Source organism: Cololabis saira, chromosome 4 (assembly GCF_033807715.1).
Source record: "Cololabis saira isolate AMF1-May2022 chromosome 4, fColSai1.1, whole genome shotgun sequence".
NCBI lineage: Eukaryota > Metazoa > Chordata > Actinopteri > Beloniformes > Belonidae > Cololabis > Cololabis saira.
Genome location: NC_084590.1, coordinates 22,632,564 through 22,652,698, shown reverse-complemented (window position 1 = coordinate 22,652,698; position 20,135 = coordinate 22,632,564). Strand labels below are relative to the sequence as shown.

General features: G+C 36.9%; 1 protein-coding gene across 9 annotated transcripts in view; it reads right to left on the bottom strand.

The window, feature by feature from the left end:
- agfg1a (ArfGAP with FG repeats 1a) overlaps positions 1–20,135 on the bottom strand; it is a 40,346-nt gene that overhangs the window by 19,142 nt on the left and 1,069 nt on the right. For all 9 annotated transcript variants that reach the window (XM_061719160.1, XM_061719155.1, XM_061719154.1 and 6 more), the window contains exons 2-4: positions 5,580–5,673; positions 2,927–3,042; positions 870–1,035 (exon numbers count right to left, since the gene is read on the bottom strand). In XM_061719160.1, the coding sequence (XP_061575144.1) occupies positions 870–1,035; positions 2,927–3,042; positions 5,580–5,673 (376 nt within the window). The remainder of the gene's footprint in view (positions 1–869; positions 1,036–2,926; positions 3,043–5,579; positions 5,674–20,135) is intronic.

Sequence of the window (20,135 nt, the reverse complement as noted above, 5' to 3'; positions counted from 1 at the left end):
AGATGTGGGGGGAGGAAAAGAAGCAGGGATAGAGGACCAGACACAGCTATTTAACTAAATGGAGCATCATTACTTAAGAAGTGACATTTTAAACCAATTTCAAATAAATGTAGTGTGATACAACTGTATTATATGTCCATTGTAACATCCAATGAAATAATCTTATTACTTTTGGATGTTTAACAGTAGTCATGGAAACGTACAAGAAAAAAAATAAAACAACTTCTCAAATTTCCAGATAACAAAAATGAGGACAGCATTGAGAAAAAACAAGATTAAACAAAATATAAGAAATGAAAGGAAACTATGGAAACTAATCTATTGAAGCTGCCTCTCATTAATCCATATAAAAAAGGTCTTCAAGAAGTTCCTATACTTCTTAGCAACTACAGTACAAGCTAGTTTTAATTTTAAACTTGAAATTGTAGGAAGTTAAATAAATAAGCTTTGACTAGCATCTAGTAATTTGTTTAAATAAACACCCATGTAACTGGTCAATGAAGAAATTAAACGCCTATTTTGTTTTAGCAAAATATCAATTTGAATTTTGTTATTTTAAAAACAGCTCCAACAATGAAAATCATTTACTGTTATTTCATAATTATAATTATGGCTGTATCTTTAAAATATAGTCATGTTGTAAAGATCGAGTGGATGTAGCCTCAGGGAAGAATAAATGGCAATAACAACATTACATAGAAACCAATTTGGCTGGTGATGTTTGGCTTTAATCATTTTATAAGTGTCATGTTACTTTAATCATTTTCGATGTTGAAAGTTATTTCTTTCCTTCCCTTTCTTGTTAAACCTCGACTGTCTGGAGAATAATGAAGTATAACGTCACAATGTGATGCGTGTTGAGTATTCACCTGATTTGGTGGGGTATTCTTGTTGAGGTGGAGAGTCGGGGCAGCTTCCCCCAGCAGGGACTTGAGTGGTCTGACCTCTGGGGTGCTACTGGTGCTGCTGTTTGAAGACCCAGAAATGGAAGCTTGGACTGATGCCACTACCTTGGCTTGTTCAGGAGGCACATACCTTAGAAGCAATTCACATCAAATACTGTTTATTAGGGGTGTAACAATATATCGTGCCACGAAATTTCACGATACAAAAACGTCACGATACGTGTCGTGGAGGTGACAAACTGTATCGCGATATTGGGTTATTAATATTAATCTATTGTGTTGACTAGTAACGCGCATCCGACTGCGCCTCGACCTGCGGACCAAAATCTTACTCTGCTCAGAAGAAACTAGTACCGTTTTGCGGTCCCGATCGCGGGACTCTTGCGGGGTTTTGAGCTCTCAACTTTTACTTATGTAAGTCTGGTGTAGAGTTAAGCCTTACCTTATTAAATTAAACCTTTTTCGGGTCGTGAGTAGGATAAACACGGGGACAACTTCTGCTGAGTTCGAGTGTACTTTAATGTCCGCTCAACAGTGTAGGATTTTAGAACATCAACACAGCACCTACACAGCACCTACTGCCGTACTGTGGCGTATCACTCCACCCAATCTAAAACGCACTACAGATAAACTGACTAGTGTAATTATAGTCCCTGATTTACATCAGAATATAAAGAATATATTTATAAAATAATTAACCCTGAATTACCAAAAACACCTTCTTAACAAAAATAAATCTCCTCTTACACTTATAAGGTGAACATGAATCAATCTTTTTTATGATGTAAAAATGTATTTACCGTCTTTACTTTTATTTATTTATTTATTTAATTTTAGTTGTTAAATTTCTGGAAAAGAAAAAAGTTAAAATCATACATGAGAGAAACTATTCAGTTTGTGGCAAAAATATTTTTACTTATATGAAACTGAAGATGCATAACGCAAACCTGACATTTACTTTTAGTTCAGTTTGTGGAAAATGGTTGGCCTGGCTTTCTCTTTAAAACTTAAACAGTTATAAAGCATTAGAAACTGTAACAATAGGGCAAACGCACAGTATTGTTTTCTGTCTTTCAAATAAAAGACAATTTTTTCCAGTCATATGTTCCTCATTCAAGGTTGTTAAAAAAATACTGCTATAATATCGTATCGTGACGTCAATATCGTGTATCGTACCGTATCGTGAGATTAGTGTATCGTTACACCCCTACTGTTTATTAAAAAAATGTTGAAAGCCTCCCAAAACAGGAAAAAACTAAACTGATACATTTACAGAAAGGGTACCAAAATGTAAATACTTCAAGCAGCAATAGAATACATTCAATAACCTGACCGAATTCTGATTATAAGATGCCTTGACACAAGTGTTAGCAGGCAATCTAAAATTCCTGGAGGGATAAAACCTATGAACATTGATGTGTAAATCTGTGAGTTAGACATGAATGAGAATGTCTGTCTGCAGCGAAGTGCCATGTTGAGACATGCAATGTTTCTTCACTGCTCTCAGCCTTCAGAGACTAAACACCCAAAGAATGACTAATGATAAACATTTCATAATAAGGTGCATTCCCTAAACGAATAGCTCAATGTTCAAGAAAAAAAAAAAAAAAAAAAAAAAAAAAAAAAAGGCATTCGAGATGCACATCAATTTTTGCTTCTATCAGCATAAAACTCAAATTGGATTGAAGTATACCATGTGTCAGGTCAAATTAGTTTGATTTAAATGAAATAACTGCTTACTTTACTTACAATGCTAAATATTACAGTAGTAGCAACATGGCTCGTATTTGAATTAAATTAAACCAAGATGTTAATGTATTTACTTAAGTTTGAATATAAAACAGCTTAGCTGTATTGACCTACATTCAGTGCATTTCAAAAGGGGTATTTGGTGGATTGCTGGAGGCTAAGTGCAGTGAGCTGCCTTTGAGACATTCCAAGACAGAGAAACACACTAAGAAAAGTTACATCTTTGCAGTCATGTTCAGATCTCTGCATTGACAATCCTAAATGTGTCTTACCATCTCTTCTTCTCATATTTCTCTTGAAGGAACTCCTTGACTTTCTGAGGTTCCCTGAAGTCTGGTACTGGGGAGCTTCTGTCATCGTAAAGACCAAGCCAGATCTGTTTGCATACCTGGAATATATCAAGAAAGAGAAGTGGTATTTGGTTCAAGATTTTTGCAACACACCCAGCTACACAGTGTCTAACTTTTATGTTAGCTTATTAAACTGCAAAGCCAAAAAAATATAGAGACACAATAAGATGAAAACAGAAGCAAATTTACAAATGAATTGTGATTTCACCATTTCAAGTGTAAAAAGATTGAAGCATGAGGTTATTCTGCTGCTCCTGTCTTTAGAGAGAAAGGTTTAACATGGCTGCTTGGCGTAAAACTCAGTCTCACCTTTCACTGGCTTCGGGTTTTGGACAGCATTCCTTAGTATTTGCCTCATCTTGTAAAAAGAGACTCATGGGTTTTATGAGTATAATCACAGGGAACAAATTTCCCCATTTACAGTCAGAATGGTTCTTCTGATTTACCGTTTCCTTAACAAACCTTTAAGAATGAGCAAAGATGTGTTTCTCACAAAGAGTTAGCTTTTGACACTGCAAAAACTGATAGTCTGTGCACCCTGTATCTATTTTCTGTATCCAAGTGATCTCCATTGTAAAGGAAACTCAAGGTGGGAACATTTGTACAGCAGCCTTGAAGGATGGAGCATCATCTCCAACCTTGAGCCCCCTGCATGTCTGCCTGCCTGGGTACTTTGCTATGGCTTTTAATAGGCTGTGCTTCCCAGGTGGCATTGTTCTATTTCAAACTTCATTTACCAGAAATGACTCTTGAATTTAGCTCTTTTGTGCAACACAAATATCCAGCGTATCACCTCTAACATATTATTTAAGCATTTTAATACTCCTTTGTTAAATGGTTTGTAACACAGAAGATAAATTCTTCCCTTTCAGTAAAAATATTTAGGCCTTTTGTTACTTCCATGTTGCATGAAATATCAGTGATTGAAAATGCAATTTTCAACCACTCACAGCTCTGACGTAAGTGATGAGTCAATACTGAAACTAGATACTAAATATTCACGTCATGAACTGTATATAAAAATAAATAAGGCCAAAATTTTACTTGGTACTTTCAGATTTGTTACGTCCCTACCAAAAATATTTCCATGTCATTTGATTAATTTTGTTTCGAATAACCTCGAAACAAAATTCGACGTTAGCCGCACACAAATAAAAATGCATGACAAAAGTACCTTTTGTCATAATTTATTTACACTTTGAGATGCACAAACTCTTGAGAAAAAAAAAGTCTCTAATACCAAGTCTCTAATATCAAGCCAAAACACAAGTACAACACTTTAATTTATTTTATATATATATATATATATATATATATATATATATATATATATAAACACACACATAGAAGCATCTTCTGTGGTTTTCCTGGATAATCCGGTTTCCTCTCAGCAAGGGCCAGCCATCTAACGTCCAAGTTGAGGCTCATGCTGAACTAAGATTTGTTGCAGTTCCTGGACCGACCACTAGAGGCTGGCTGCAAAAGCGAGTCAATCTCCACTGACCTCCATGTTAAAATGTCCAACTTTAGAGAAGAAATAAACATATTTACAGCCTGGTTCAAAAAATAGTTTTGGTGTCAACTGTTTGATTCACACTCATGACAACTCTGAGGGGGTTGAATTTTTTTTACGTGTTAAAACGGTGTATCCCACTGTAAACATGACCGATGCTCTGCAGATGTTTTGTCGGGGTTTGGCTAAAGGAGCTAAAGCTAACTTTGATTGACATGCGGTGGGTATGTTGCAATCAGCTCCTTGAGCAAACATGCCCTGTATAAAGAAAAATGGGCTTTAAAACTAGTGTTCAGAAACCCTGATGTCCTAATACTTCGTTCATTTTTTTTTTTGTCTGCGCTTCTCCCGAACACTATGTATGTGGTCCCACTATGGAGGATTTTTTGTGCCAAAATTAAATAAATAAATACATCATTAATTAATTAAAATGGGAATGAAATATATTAATATATTTAACATAACATATTTAATTCTAATTTTAATTAATTAATGACACATTTAATTAATTAATTATATATTTAATTCCCATTTTAATTAATTAATGATGTATTTATTTATTTAATTTTGGCACAAAAAATCCTCCATATCCCACAACCCATCCAGACTGTAATGGGATAGGTAATATAAGTAGGACAAGTGGGATAGGCTTCAGCAGACTCCTGTGACCCTAAACAGACTGGGTGCAGGTATGGATTAGTTGACTGGATCCATGAATGATAGAAAACTTGGTGTGTGTATATATATAATAAAATTAATTATTTAACATTGTAACAGATCCAAGAGCATTTTTTATCTCTATCTTACAATTCAATTGTCAAAAGAAAAAAAAAAGTATGCCGTCAATCACAGCTTTTAGAAAAAAGGTGATTTGGTCAAAATTAGATGAAAACATAAAAATCTGAAATCAAATCTGAAATGTCATTAAAGCATCTAGTGAAAACAGGGGGAAAATGCTTCACCATGTGACCAACCAAAGCAAAAGGTAAGTTGACTTCAAGTTGACCTCAAGCATAACTCCTGAGTGTGTTGCATGACAGAACACACTGTCACCATTCTTACCTCATTTCCATGTTTCTGAAGGAACTCAATTTCCTGTTGCGTGAAGGTCGTCATGGAGATAGACTTGACTCTGTGGGGTGGATTCAGTCCTCGTCTGTGGGTGGAGAAATGGAAACTGGGGTTAATATAATATAAGGACATTATAAATGAGAACTTCCTCTGGACAAACTCAATAGTCCACCTGGCAGGACAGATGGACTCAAAGAGAGATTTACAAAGAATGAAAATAATGGCAGTGGCATAAAAGGACAAAAAAGGAAGTGTGTGAAACACTTTCTTTACTTGCACCAACCACTGAGATTGAGAGTACAAGAAAAAAGCATAAAGCCTTCCTAATATAGACACCTCTGTTAACACTTTGCTCATTTATCTTCATAACATTATGGCTCCTCCCAGAATGGCCTGAATTCAATTGTAATAATTGACCATCAAAGGGGCTAAAATATTCCAGAAGTATTTTTCATTAAAGCATTAAATAATTCAGCGTGTGCTGGAAGGTTACTGCTCATTTTTGCAGAAAGAACATTTAGTTGTTTTGCATGAAACCTCAGACCACAGAAAAAGTGATCAATTATCTAATGTAGGTTTAATGCAGAGTTCTTTCCAGATTAACTTTTGTTGCTAAACAAAAACTCAGCCAAACAAGGGTTAAATCACAAACTAAAATAGGGGTGTCAAATTTGCGCGTTAATTGCGATTAGTTTATTACACATATATTTAGTGCTTTACGTTTTTTTAATCGCTTAATCTATTTTTTAATCTCTAACTTTACTTTTTCTGTTTGCAAGTTGCCTTTATTATGAAACCTGTGTTTGTGCAGTGGGCTTCTTGTGCTTGAGTTGTGGGTGGAAAACAACGGTCAGTCACACCTTGAAGTGGACATCCTTCATTCTTCTCAAACATCGGCAGTGAGCCCTATAATCAGGTGTGCCTTATGTATGAAGTGTGTTGTACTTACTGACCTCGAACCAATTTCATGTTGTACACTGCACTAAAAAATGTGTCAAATGTTTTAGTGCGACTTTGGTAAATGACGAAGCCTGATTGATTGTCGGACCATTCCCAGCTGACACAGGGACGTATTATCAAAGTCAGCCCTTGGTTGGATATGGGTTGCAATGTCAGACAATGTTAGATAACTAATTATGTAGTGCTGGCAAGCAAACATCATCTAGTCCATGTTACCTTACGATAATAAGGTTTTTAGCGTAAAAACAATTTTCTAATATGTATCATAATCCAATTATAATCAAATGTTGGAATAAGGGATCCAACAGTTCTCGGTTCAAACGGTTCAATATGCCCTTGTGTGCCGCGGATTTTCGGTTTTGCCATTAATTTTGCATTAATGCTTTACAACCCACTGTGTGTTTGTGTGTGCCTGTTAAAAAAAATAAAGTTGTTGTCACTAATGACAACTATGAAATAGGATCTAACATGTACAATTACAAACATATTGTTATACACAAAAGAGAAGTCAGGTGAAATACTAGACAAGGTTTCTAAATTATTCACTATTGTTAGCATATACAGGAGTTATTTTAACTTCACCCCTGGCCCCAATTCTTCACACACCCACTCAACTGACTCTGACCCAATGTGTTGCACACAGACAACAGGGGGAACAATTATCTGACACAAAAAAAATGCCACAACATATTCCATAGATGCTGAATATTAGAGGATAACTGCTCTGTAAATTTATGCTTAAGAACACCACGCTGACATCCAAAACAAAACACTCTGGAGACCCCACAAGTCTTTGAAAAAGAACCTTCCTTGTCGCCCACTCGAGCAGATCAATGGGAACTATTAAGAGGTATTTTTATCATTCACACTATCAACATCTACCACGAAAAAAAAATACTGCTTAAATCTTCATAACCAGAAATGAAAGTATTAATAATTATGTTTATATTAATTAAATGCACTTTCCGGAGTGAATTTGTCTTTGTCTTAGAATTGATAAAGAGGGGGAAAAAAGCGATGAACATGTTAAATAACAGCGTTACAAGAAATCAAAATACAGTGTGAAGGCCAATTCTAAGTGTATCTGATCATTAATGTATTTTTCAGTGCCGTGAGGTAGTTGAGTGATCAGATCCCATTCTCGAGAAGAAGAAAGTAGGTCAGAAACAAGAAGAAAGTCCCATTCCCCTTAAGGTCTAAAGATGATGGCAGCGTTTCTGCCCAGTTGTCCTACTGAGGTGTTACGATATCAGTTGTTTCATCTGCATGGCTTTTCTTGTTCATTTTGTTTATATGACTATGGATTTAGAATTTAAAACCTGGATCTGTCTGCCTTCTTTGAGTCTGAGCAATTATCATTTTTTTTAAAGTCATGGGAATCTAATATGAAACAACTGTGGGATACAAAATAACAAAATATCCCTTTATCACGGATCCTCTTTAAACAGTGATGAAATACAACATCCTCGGAGCGTCAGACACTTCCGACTCCAAAATATTCAATGACATTGGATTAATATTTTATGGGAGGATCAAATTACAGAATTTGTCAAAAAAATTAAACAAAATTACTTCAACTATAAGCATTTTCAAAAAATTCATCTATGTTATGTTAATCAAAAGTTACAGCCCATCCATTTTTACTTCATAAAGCGGTATTGTGTATCGGACTAGTATCACATATTGCACGGTAAAATAATTATGACCCAGCAGCTACTGTACTCGAGAACAGCTGAGCCAGGGAATAACGAAGATCATTTGCATACTGTAACAGCTCCAGGGTATAGCACTGATGAAAAAAAAAAACATACTTTTTCTACAATTGTTGCACTTTTATTGCAAACATTCAATTTAAGAACAAATTACAACAACCTCCCGTCTAATTTGCATATCAATATATGTTATTAGGGCGTATTGTGCAATGGATCTAGTGTTTCACAAACCACTACTCTCCTTTTTTTTCCCTCCAAAAAAACAAAACAAAAAAAAACACTTTCCTAAAAAACAGGAAGTTTTAAAGTTTAAGTCCTGTCTGGCAATACGCCATTAAATTTGTATTTATATCATCCTTAGCCTTTGGATTAGGGCTGAAACGATTCCTCGAATAATTTGAGTAATTCGATTACAAAAAAATGATCGAGGAATTTTCTCTGCCTCGAGGAATCGTTTAATAAATCGTTTAATTTTGCCAGCTCAAAGCAGGTATTTCGCCCGGACTACTATGGAGCCAAATCAAGGCCAAAAGTTTTGCTAATTTGAAAATAAAATTTGAACCTGAAAATTCTTTTTTACAGCTTCAATTTTATTTTTTTCAGTATCAGATCTTTTTTTCAGTTTCAAATCTTTTTATTTCAGTTTCAAATCTTTTTTTCAGGTTCAAATCTTTTTTTTTCAGTTTCACGTCTTTTTTTTTTCAGTTTCACGTCTTTTTTTTTCAGTTTCACGTCTTTTTTTTTCAGGTTCAAATTTTTTTTTCAGGTTCAGACTTTTGGCCCGGATCTGGCGTGGGGGGCGTGGCATCAACTGTGAGGGGCGTGGCATCATGAGTGACAGCAGAACAGAGAAGGCGGGGGACGTTACTCAGTCATGTTGCCTTCAGGAAACGTAGGTTGCAGAAGTTATCAGTAGAAGTATGATTCAACACGGTATATACACCATATTCACGTGATTGGCAGTGGAAAAAACTGATACTAGTGACACATTTCTGTTTAAAAAGCTGTTTTAGACCGTACTTGGTAGTATGTGGAAGTGGGAAATGTCAAACTTTAAAGTGTGGCTGTTGAACTGTACAGTCTGGCATTTATTGCTTTTATACTGCGATTGGTGCCAAGTACGGTCTAAAACAGCTTTTTAAACAGAAATGTGTCACTAATATCAGTATTTTCCACTGCCAATCACGTGAATATGGTGTATATACAGTATTGAATCATACTTCTACTGATAACTTCTGCAACCTACGTTTCCTGAAGGCAACATGACTGATGATCGTCCCCCGCCTTCTCTGTTCTGCTGTCACTCATGATGCCACGCCCCTCAGTTGATGCCACGCCCCCCACGCCAGATCAGGGCCAAAAGTCTGAACCTGAAAAAAAAATTTGAACCTGAAAAAAAAGAAGTGAAACTGAAAAAAAAGACGTGAAACTGAAAAAAAAAGATTTGAACCTGAAAAAAAGATTTGAAACTGAAAAAAAGATCTGATACTGAAAAAAATAAAATTGAAACTGTAAAAAAGAATTTTCAGGTTCAAATTTTATTTTCAAATTGGCAAAACTTTTGGCCTTGATTTGGCTCCATAGACTACGTTTAAAAAAAACACCTAATCTTTTAAGAGATGTGTTATCAGGTGTAATGGCATTTTTAGGTTAGAAATAAGAACATTTCTTGGTAAGATCCTTAGTTTTTTGAGTGAAGGCAGTGAATTTGGTCAACTGGTGTAAGTTCAGGGTTTTTAAATGCACAGCCACGAACCTACTGTATTATTTAATTTAGTCTTAGTAATGTCAATTAACATCTAACATCTTATGTATGTTTATAATTGCTCTTTAACTAAACAAAAATAGGTTTTATCCGATTACTCGATTAATCGATGGAATTTTCAGTAGAATACTCTATTACTAAAATATTCGATAGCTGCAGCTCTACTTTGGATAATGCAGTCTTTACCCACTTCTGCTATTGTCTTGACACTTTTACATCCCTGCCTTCTTAGGGCACACAGGGCAGGTGGGGGTACTTCCTGTCATGAGCAGTTCTCCAGAAAGAGACATTGTAAGTGGTGTTCCTCATGGGAGGACCCCACCTTCACGAGGAATGTGTTTACACAGCAGATTCCAACACCACCCATTAAATAACCAGAACTAACAGAGAAACATGGTTGTTAGGAGGTAGGGAGTTGTGCCCCTGCCATCACCCCCAAAGAAGTCAACAAAATAACTGTCCAAAGTACAACTGAAAGGAGGAAAGAGCAAGCAGCTAAAATTTAACTATTGCCTCAGTGTCTGAGGCAATGTTTTTATTCACGTTACAAATGGGCTTAGATATTCAAAGAAAAGAAAAATCATTAATCTTGCAAAACATTTTTTGCAACTACTCCCATAGAAGTTCTTTTTGGAAATAAATTATATCTTCCTAAGAAGATGTAAAAATAATTGTTGAGAATACGTTTTAATGTAGTCGCCAAGTAATGCAAGCATGAATGGTCAGCTGTTTTAAAGAATGAACATGGAACTTGCCGACTATGAAACAATAACATGCCGATGAAAAGAATTTCCAGGAATTCTCCCCAGTTTTCCCACGTGGACAACCAAGTTCCTAGTTTTGCTTACATCATCTTCTTTCAACTTTTGTTTCCAATAAGTAAGTGCTATTATTTATTACAGCTATGAATATTGTAGTCTGTACTGCTGATGACTACAGGCTGTCTTGTTCAAGCGAAGTCTTGGACAAATGATAAGTAGGTGGAAACCCACCAAGAGTCACTTATATTGTTGAAATAGGGTTGCTCGTACTTGTATAATCAAAGCAAACAATACTTTTGACAGTAAAACAACTATAATAGTTTTATCCAACTTGATTAAGTCTGGGTGTATGGATATATAGGTAATTCAGGTGGGAAAAAAAATTAAAAGAAACTCAACACAGGCCTGACCTTTCTGCCACTTCCTGCTCAACACATGAAACATCACATGCTGCTGATGTTGCAGCGCGATGGGGCCATACCACTTCCTGAGCCTACAATCACTTCAGACTTCCTGGATACATCTGACACAGAAAAATCAGTTGGAACTCATATATACAGACTTTTCTACAACAGACAACCTTTTTCACAGACTGAAGTTGCAAACCTGGTCCAACATTTCTGCAAAGGCAAGTCAGAGGAATGCCAAAAAAAAAATATATCCAATAATTTATCCCAGTTTTAAAATACCAACTTGAGAAATTGAATCTTACTGTACTGACAAACAAATCCCTTTTGATTCAGTGCAACATCTTTAGAATAATAATTCTAGGTGGAGAATTCTATAGAGCAATTGAAAGCAGCAAAGCAGGCTGCAGACTGGAACGCGGGAACCAGCATGGATGGATGAGCTAATAACACACTGCTGATTTACACTTTCCAAATGTTTTGACTAAACAAATTCAGACATAGATATATCCTGTCCTTACGAAAAGCAATGTTGTTAGGGAGGAAAGATGGGACTGGAAGGCAAAACAGACTGGAATTTTTAAATGTATCAATAATGGGGCAACATCACACCTATGATTATGCTGAAACTCAAATTAATGCTTACAGGAGCACATCTTTTTTGTAACACAGGTAAAGACTAGAAACTGGGCTTTTTGTATTCATAAGAAAAATATTAACTGTGTCTGAATGATGTAAATGTCAATGCAAAATACATTGTTCCTGCACTTGACCACATTCACATTTAAAGTCACATTGTGACTTTAAATGTGTAATAGAGCAAATAAACTTAAATATGAAATATTCAAACATTTTACAGCATGACACAAATGAAAAACTGAAATGGCTCTCAATTTGCAGGTTTCATCACTAAAAATCTATAACTAAGGAACTTGATTGATAACTAACTAACTTACAAGTCCCAAAAATCTTAATACACATTTTTTTATGGCAAATGTTGATGCATCTCTCCCTGATGTTGCATATGAAATATTTCAGTTAAAGCCAACTTTCCCTTATACAGTTTGAAGTTTAATCAATAAGGTGCATTAAGAGATTCTGCAGGAAATACAAGTTCCATCTTCACTAAAAGCAAGCCTTTGGGACCCATTTGGGTTTTGCAATGTTACTCAGCAGAAGGCCATGGACATTGGCTCACTTAATATGCACAAACATCAGAACTCACATCATCCACCAGCAAACAGAGATGAAAGCTGAACAAGTTTAAAGTCCAACTGTTGACCAGTATACTATGTGTGTGTGTGTAGCTGTGTCGTGGATTGTGTGTCAGTAAATGTATTGGTGTAGTATTCTGGGAAATCCCTTCTTTTATCATTACTAAACACATAATGATGATGCAGTCACTGCAAACCTGTCTTCACTGTGGAAGTATTCACTGTGAGCCCACTATCCCACACATGCTTTGCTAATTTTCCTCAGAAAATGGCACGACTTAATTCAGACTGTAAAACTGTAACATCTCTATTATGGTGGATCAATAAGGAAATGTTTTAATATCTTTTTGAGTACGTTTTGAGACTGGTGACCTTTACAGGGTGTACCCCTGCCTCTCGCCTGTAATGAGCTGGGATTGGCTCCAGCAGACCCCCGCGAACCTACAAAGGATAAAACGGGTATAGAAGATGGATGGATGGATGGATGGATGGATGGATACATTCTGAACAAATACCTCTATCCTAGAACTGTGAGTCCTTTATTTATTTATCTATTTATCTGAATGTTCTAGTGACATAGGGAGAAAACCCTGTACCCTGCTGGGTATTTCCCTTCTGGGAAAAATTTCAGTTATTTAAGGGCAATTCTTTTTCGTCCCCCTCTTTCCACAATTGGACTGGTCGAACTAAATTTTTTAAAAGGCATTTATAATGTTGTTTATCACACTTCTCATGATGAAATTTGGAATCAACAGGTATGACCTTCAAAAAATCCATCATTAGAATAAACCAAGAAAATATGAATCTGTGAGTCTCTAATGGAAAAACACATTTTTTCCATATTATAACCCTCTCAGAAGTTGAGGTGATTAAGAGTACCTTATTTTCTGGACTATAAGTCGCACCTGTATATAAGCCGCATCCGCTCTATTTAAAAAAAAAAAAAGATATGCAAGCCGCAGATATTTATGTTGTTAGATTAGATATTTACTACATGTACAGAAGGATTTTGAACTGTAAATGATGTACATGTTTGTACCTAAATAGATCCTTTTCCTAACAGTGTCTTTTAACACGGCAGCAACTTTGCTGATTAAAACGGGACAGAACCAAGAGAAAATAACCGGTATTTATTTATCTATTTATCTGTTTGAAATCTGCTTCTACCTACTTCTATCTGCTAAAGAAGAAGTAGCGTATTCTTCTTTGCATTTATTTTGTCTTAGTTTTGATTCTAATTCTGGTTAGAGCTCCCCGAGCGGTGGAAGAAAAATCCACAGAATAGCCGCACCTTTGTATAAGCCGCATGGTTGAAAACCTATGAAAAAAGTAGCGGCTTATAGTCCAGAAAATACGGTATTTTTTTTATCTTAATGGAAAAAGCTGCACTTCAATTGTTCAAAGTTACAATCTGAAGAAGCTTAATCGCAAGAAGAAATATAAGAAACTATCACGTATCAAATATAACATGACTGAATTATTTCAAAATCCATTCTGCAGAACTTTGACATTAATGTTATAGCTGCATTGTATCAGTCATGATTTCTCTCTAAATGTGTCAACCATTACAGAGATAAACAGGGCCTTAAAAAAACTCTAAATTTAACAGTGGCATTTAGATGTTTAATTTACAGCTTTAATAAAAGAGAGAGAGAGAGAAAAAGAAATGGAATGCTTCACTAATCCCAAGCTACAGATGCTTGGTTACACAACTATACACCATGGTTTTAAGTCAGGCAAGTGCTATCTAAAGTCAAACGCCCAGTTACACTATAACTATCAGCGCAGTAGATAAGGGTTTCAGCTTTGGAGGGAGTTGGACTGAAGGCAGAACCAAACTGATAGCAAAGACCTTCACCAGTTTCTTGTAATGCGTCATTCCAGTTGATATTTTTGCCAAAGTGAGTAAAGTCAATAAAAATCGAAATCATACTGAAATAGTTGAGCGGGTTATAACAATTTAGTATAACAATTACCGGTGGAACAGTCAAAATTACTCGACTTTCACAATAGTACCAATAGGGTTGCCAACCATCCCTTATTACTGTGAGAGTCAAAAAGTAGTCATAAAATGCCAATGGAAAATGGCATTGAGCTGTTGAGTTCATAAGTTATTTTTTTACTGTTTTACTACAACTGTAGCCTACAGTCATGGCCTTTGAGACACAAATATGTTTACAAGTTTTCTACAGACTTTGTGTTTGCACTTTTGTTATTGCACTAAAAATGTGCACTATTACAGAATGGATGTTATGCTTTCTTTCTATTGTTTCATATTAATTTATACAATTAAAGACAGGTTTATTTTTAAGAAACATACTCATTTTATCCAGTTCATTTTGTTATTTTGTATTAAAGTGAATTGCTGAATAATAATTGGTTTTCCATGTGTTCATGGCATTCAAAAATATGTATCTAATTCAATTCAGGTTCAAGTCAAATAGTTAAAAAAATCAACTCACAAAAAAGGGGCTAAAAAAATTCACCACGCCAGGAAGGGGTGAAGGCAATCGGGTTGGCCGGCCCTGCCGATGAGGTGTACTTGTTTATTTTACAGGGAGTTGGCAACCCTAAGTACCAACCACACAGATAACTGGACCTGCATTCGTGCCTCTCTGAATGGGGGAAGCATAAATCAGGTTAATGCCTCTGTTAAAGTGCACACCAATTCCTTATTCTTCATTTCTAAAATAATCAAATTTTTTGACATAGTGGAATTCCAAACCGCACAATTCATGTATAAAGCTAGGAACAACTTATTACCATCTCATTTACAGGAAATGTTTTATGACAGAGAGGGGAGGTATAATTTAAAGGGGACCTATTATGAAAAACACGTTTTCTCTTGCTTTAACATATATAAAGTGGTCTCCCCTCAGCCTGCCAACTCAGAGAAGGAGGAAAGCAACCAAATTCTTCAGTGTCTGTACAGCCGCCCGGATGAGCCATCCAGTGTGATGTGGCTTCTACGAGCCATTCAGATTCTGCTCGTGTCATTACGTAATGATAGGAGCGATGCGTGAAACCACACCCACAATTAACTCCGCCGGCCAGACAGGGCTCCAGACTAACTTTTTCACAGGTAGCACTGGTGCTACCTAGCTTTTCATTTAGTAGCACCAAAACAAATTAGGTAGCACCATATTTTTCATTGCACGTAACATATTTAGAAACACTACAATAAGGTTCCCTCAATTAACATTAGTTACATTCCTCCCTCGTATCTTAACCACGGGAACTGTGCCAGCCATTGTTGTTGAATGCTGTACTTTTTTTTCTTCTCCCCACTAGGGTTGCCACCTTTCAGAAATAGAAATAAGGAACGTCCCGATTTCAGCGATTTTCGCGAGCGCTAAAAAAAAAAAAGGGACATCCCCAAAACGTCTAAAATGCATAGAAATGTATATATTTTATATGAAAAAAACTAAATGCTGTAATAGCATTGAACTTTCATGACTGTACAGACAGCCTGAACCTGAGCATGGTCATCGTAAATTAAACAGTCTGCCTGCATTGGGCAGTTAAACAGAACCGCACCTAAATTAAATGACAAAATGACAAAAGACAAGCAGCTCCTTGTCTTTCAGAACTGTGGTGTGGAACTCCGAACAGGTCTGCTCAAAGTTCAGTGATGAGGAGCTCACTTCCTGAGCTCCACTGAACTATTTGTTATAATTTTGATTATTTAATTCTTTATTGATTTCATGAAATATTCAAATTTTTTGAGATTTTTTATTTGGGGTTTTCCTAAGCTGTGAGCCATAATCATCAAAATTATAACAAATAAAGGCTTGAAATATCTCACTTTGCATGTAGTGGGAAATAATATATTTGTTTCACCTTTAGTTGAATTTACTGAAACTAATTAAGTTTAGCAATATATTCTAATTTTCCGACCTTCACCTGTATATTATGACCAATAAATAAGAGCATAATAAATGTCCCATATCACACCATATCAGGCTCAGGGATGTTTCAGGTATGAGGAACTGTGCAACAGGAGCCTGGCTCCTCTGGGATGTTATATTACGTTTGTGGAGGGTCCCCTGCAGCATGCTGTCTGACACACCTCTGGGAGACCTCTGTTTCCTCTTTTAGGACGAGGTGGGGTGTCTGGAGTCTGGAGACATCTTGACTTGACTTTTTTTTTGTATAAAGTCGCGTGTGTCGGTGCAGTGAGCAGCAGTGAGAGGTAAAGGCTGATTTATGGTTCCGCGTCAGACCAACGCAGAACCTACGCCGTACGTTGCGCGTCGCCGCGTACTCTACGGCGTAGGCTCTGCGTCGATTTAACGCGGAACCATAATTTAGGCTTAACTAGGCAACGGAGCGCAAAAGGGTTCCTTATTGGTTCAATACGGAACGCAACTTTTAATTCCCAATTACCAAACAATTCCGTATTTCAAGGGACGGGTGGCGAGCCTGCTCCCCACTCTCCCCCGCTTCTTTCACCAACCTGTCACTCTCTTCATCAGAAGAAGAATCCATTCTTGTCGCTCCCTCTGCTAACCCTTCTCCTCCACCACCACCACCAGCCTCGTTTGTTGCCTCTGGCACATTTTTTTCTTAAAATAATCGACTATAGACCGCTTCATCCTGCATCTGCTTTGTTTACCTTTTTGAGCGCGCTGCGTGTACCCGCGCGTGCACTGCTGTGCACGTAACGTGCGCAGACCGTACCAGGTGCAGTCAGACAGAGAGAGGAGAAATAGGACTCGCAGGAATGAGCCAGAAAGTAAAATTGTATTATCAACCACTCCATTAATGCACTAACACAGCCCAGTGAAAAAAAAATAAAATGTTTTTTTTTTTTCCACTAGTCCTCTATAGGTCGCACCGGAGCGACCTCATTAAATTTTAACTCGCACCTTAATAAATTAGGTCGCATATGCGACCTATTAGGTCGCACTCTGGAGCCCTGCGGCCAGAGCTTCCGCTACTTTTTCGTAACGGTGTATCACGTCATTCGCATCATCGCGTCAGGCAGCCAATCAGCACAGAGCCTCATTATCATAGCCCCGCCCACTCAGAATCCCTCATAGAGAAGGAGGTTAGAAACGGGGAAGATAAAGACATGGCTCAGAGACGGAATTTCTAATGTATTTAGCAAAAACAATCAAAAGCTTGTTTTTAAGACATTCAAGGCCTGTTTAAAATAGTTATTAGATGCCATAATCGGTCCCCTTTAAGGGGTTCTCTAAATTTTAAGACTTACAGAACACGAACAACAATGAAAAGATTTTCTATATCAGTCAGTGGAGTTAAACTATGGAACAGAATGGATTCAGAATTAAAACAATGTCCAAACATTAACCAGTTTAAAAACAAATACAAAAACATGATTTTCACGAGGTACAAAGAGGAAGGGGTTTAGCAGCTTTTAGGGGTCTGCAGATAACACTATTGGGTAAATGGATAGATTTGTTTATATTTATGTTCAGAAATGGGCAGCTAATTATATATGTGTGTATTGTGTATATATATATATATATATATATATATATATATATATATATATATATATGGGTGTATGCATATATGTGTGTGTGTGTGTGTGTGTGTGTGTGTAAGTAGATATATACAGAGATATAGAGTAGATGGAGTTAATATAGAGATAGTATGGTGTAAATAAGTATATTTATATGTATATGGGCATGTGTGTACAAATATATAGAAATATTCAACTATGTGTATGTATAGGTATTTTTGTGAGCATAATTACAGTAAATAATAATAATAATAATAATACTGTTGTTTAGCAGTGTGAGTACAGTGTGTGAGTATTTATAAATACGGGTTAAATGATTAGTGAATGGGGGTAGGACTAAATAAATTTACAATTCTTCCTACTCCTTTTTTGCGCGTGTAAATTAAGATATCAAGTGTTAGAGGATGAGATTCTTTGTTTTGTTAACTTCTCTTGAAGTATTGTTTTTTTTACATGTACAAAAATAAAAATAAAGGTTTCTAAGGTTTTGGGGAACCGGCATACCTGCCAACACTCCCGATTTAAGCGGGAGTCTCCCGATTTTCAAGCATTTCTCCCGCCCTGCTCCCGATTTGTAATTTCTCCCGCTTATCTCCCGATTTTAAAGTGAAATGAGTCAATGGTGTTTCACGTGTCGGGGTTCCTGCATGGATGTATTATATTAACGGGTTCCTGACAAACCTGGCAACCAAACCCAAAAGCACTGCCTACGTCCAAGCTCCGCCCCATGGAGCTGCTGCGATACGTCAACATCGCCGCCATATTGGATGTGGCAAGACTGCGCTGTAAACTAATACAAGTGAATGGGCTTATTTTCATAAAGCGTCTTTCTACAAAGAAATTTACGTATTACGTCTCATTTATTCATTCACACACGCACTAATATACTTGGGAAACAGTTAGACACCAAATATAATATGTTTAATTTTCTCAGATGGCAAAAATAAGAACTTTATTGATCCCAAAGAAATTCATGTTATATCAGCTATAGAGAACAAGGTAGTGCCTAAAAACAATATCCCCCCTCACAAAAACAAGAAAAATAGAGAAACATATTCTCTCATCAGCAAAGCATTACATAATCATATTTTAAAATTTTCAAGTTACAAAATAACATATTTGAACAATTTTTCAGATTTTTTCAGTTATTTTATTGTTTGGAAAATGGTTGAAATATGTTATTTTGTTATTTGAACATTTGAAAATTTGTTTTGTTTGAGAAAATGCTTTGAAAAAAAGCTGAGGGAAGAGTTGGTGGAGTATCAAGTCGTAGCAAGCAAGGATCTCCCACAGGAAGAGAGAGTTGAAGGTTCTGGGTTCTTCTAGGGAAAGAGGAGAGCTTTACAAATCTGGTATCACTGATGAAGGCAATGCTCTGCATCTCTCACAGCAATGAAGCTCAGAGAGCTCATTCAGCATGGTGATGATAATTCTACTCTTTGAGCACTCCTTTCTTGCAGGATAAACCATACCAGCCCTGGCCACAAGTATGTTCCTCCAAGAAAGTGATTGAAGCTGCAAAGTCTAACCCTACAATTACAACAGGTCCTTGGATGACAAAGGGAAGCTGGAAAATTCTACAAATATTGTATTTTATTGTTATTAATACTAAACTTATTTGGCTCCAAAAAGGCTGTAGAGTCATTTTGGGAGGTACATTTTAGCACATTTCATTGTAGTTATGGATTTAAAGCTCATTAAAAGTCGTTTTGTTTATATCAGGGTGGGGATGTTGTGAGTGGAGCATTCCAACCGCTACCCCAGAAAATCTCCCTATTTTTCACAGCCCAATGTTGGCAGGTATGGGAACCGGTGCGAGCAGCTGACTGCGGGTTTATCTGCAGACTTAAGGCTGATTTATGGTTCCGCGTTACACCGACGCAGCCTCTACGGCGCGTACGGTGCGCGTCGCTGCGTAACCCTACGCCGTATATTTAACGCAGAACCATAATCCACCCTTTTAGCTGGCAAGTGCAAGTGAAGTTCACAGGCTAGCCGTGGAGGCTAGAGCCAGCTAGCGCTGGTCTCTCCCCGTTTCCTCCGCTATGTGGAGCACCGACACCTCCATGCGCACCCCGCCCAACACAGCCCGGCCCAGACAATGTCAAAACAAGCACAAGTCACCGTTTAATGCCGCGTTCCATTTGTCCTCGGAAAGTCGGAATTTCCTAGTTCCCAGTCGGAATTTTCAACTGGAACGCCCCTCGAAGTGGGATTTCCTACTGGGGAAGTGGGAGAAG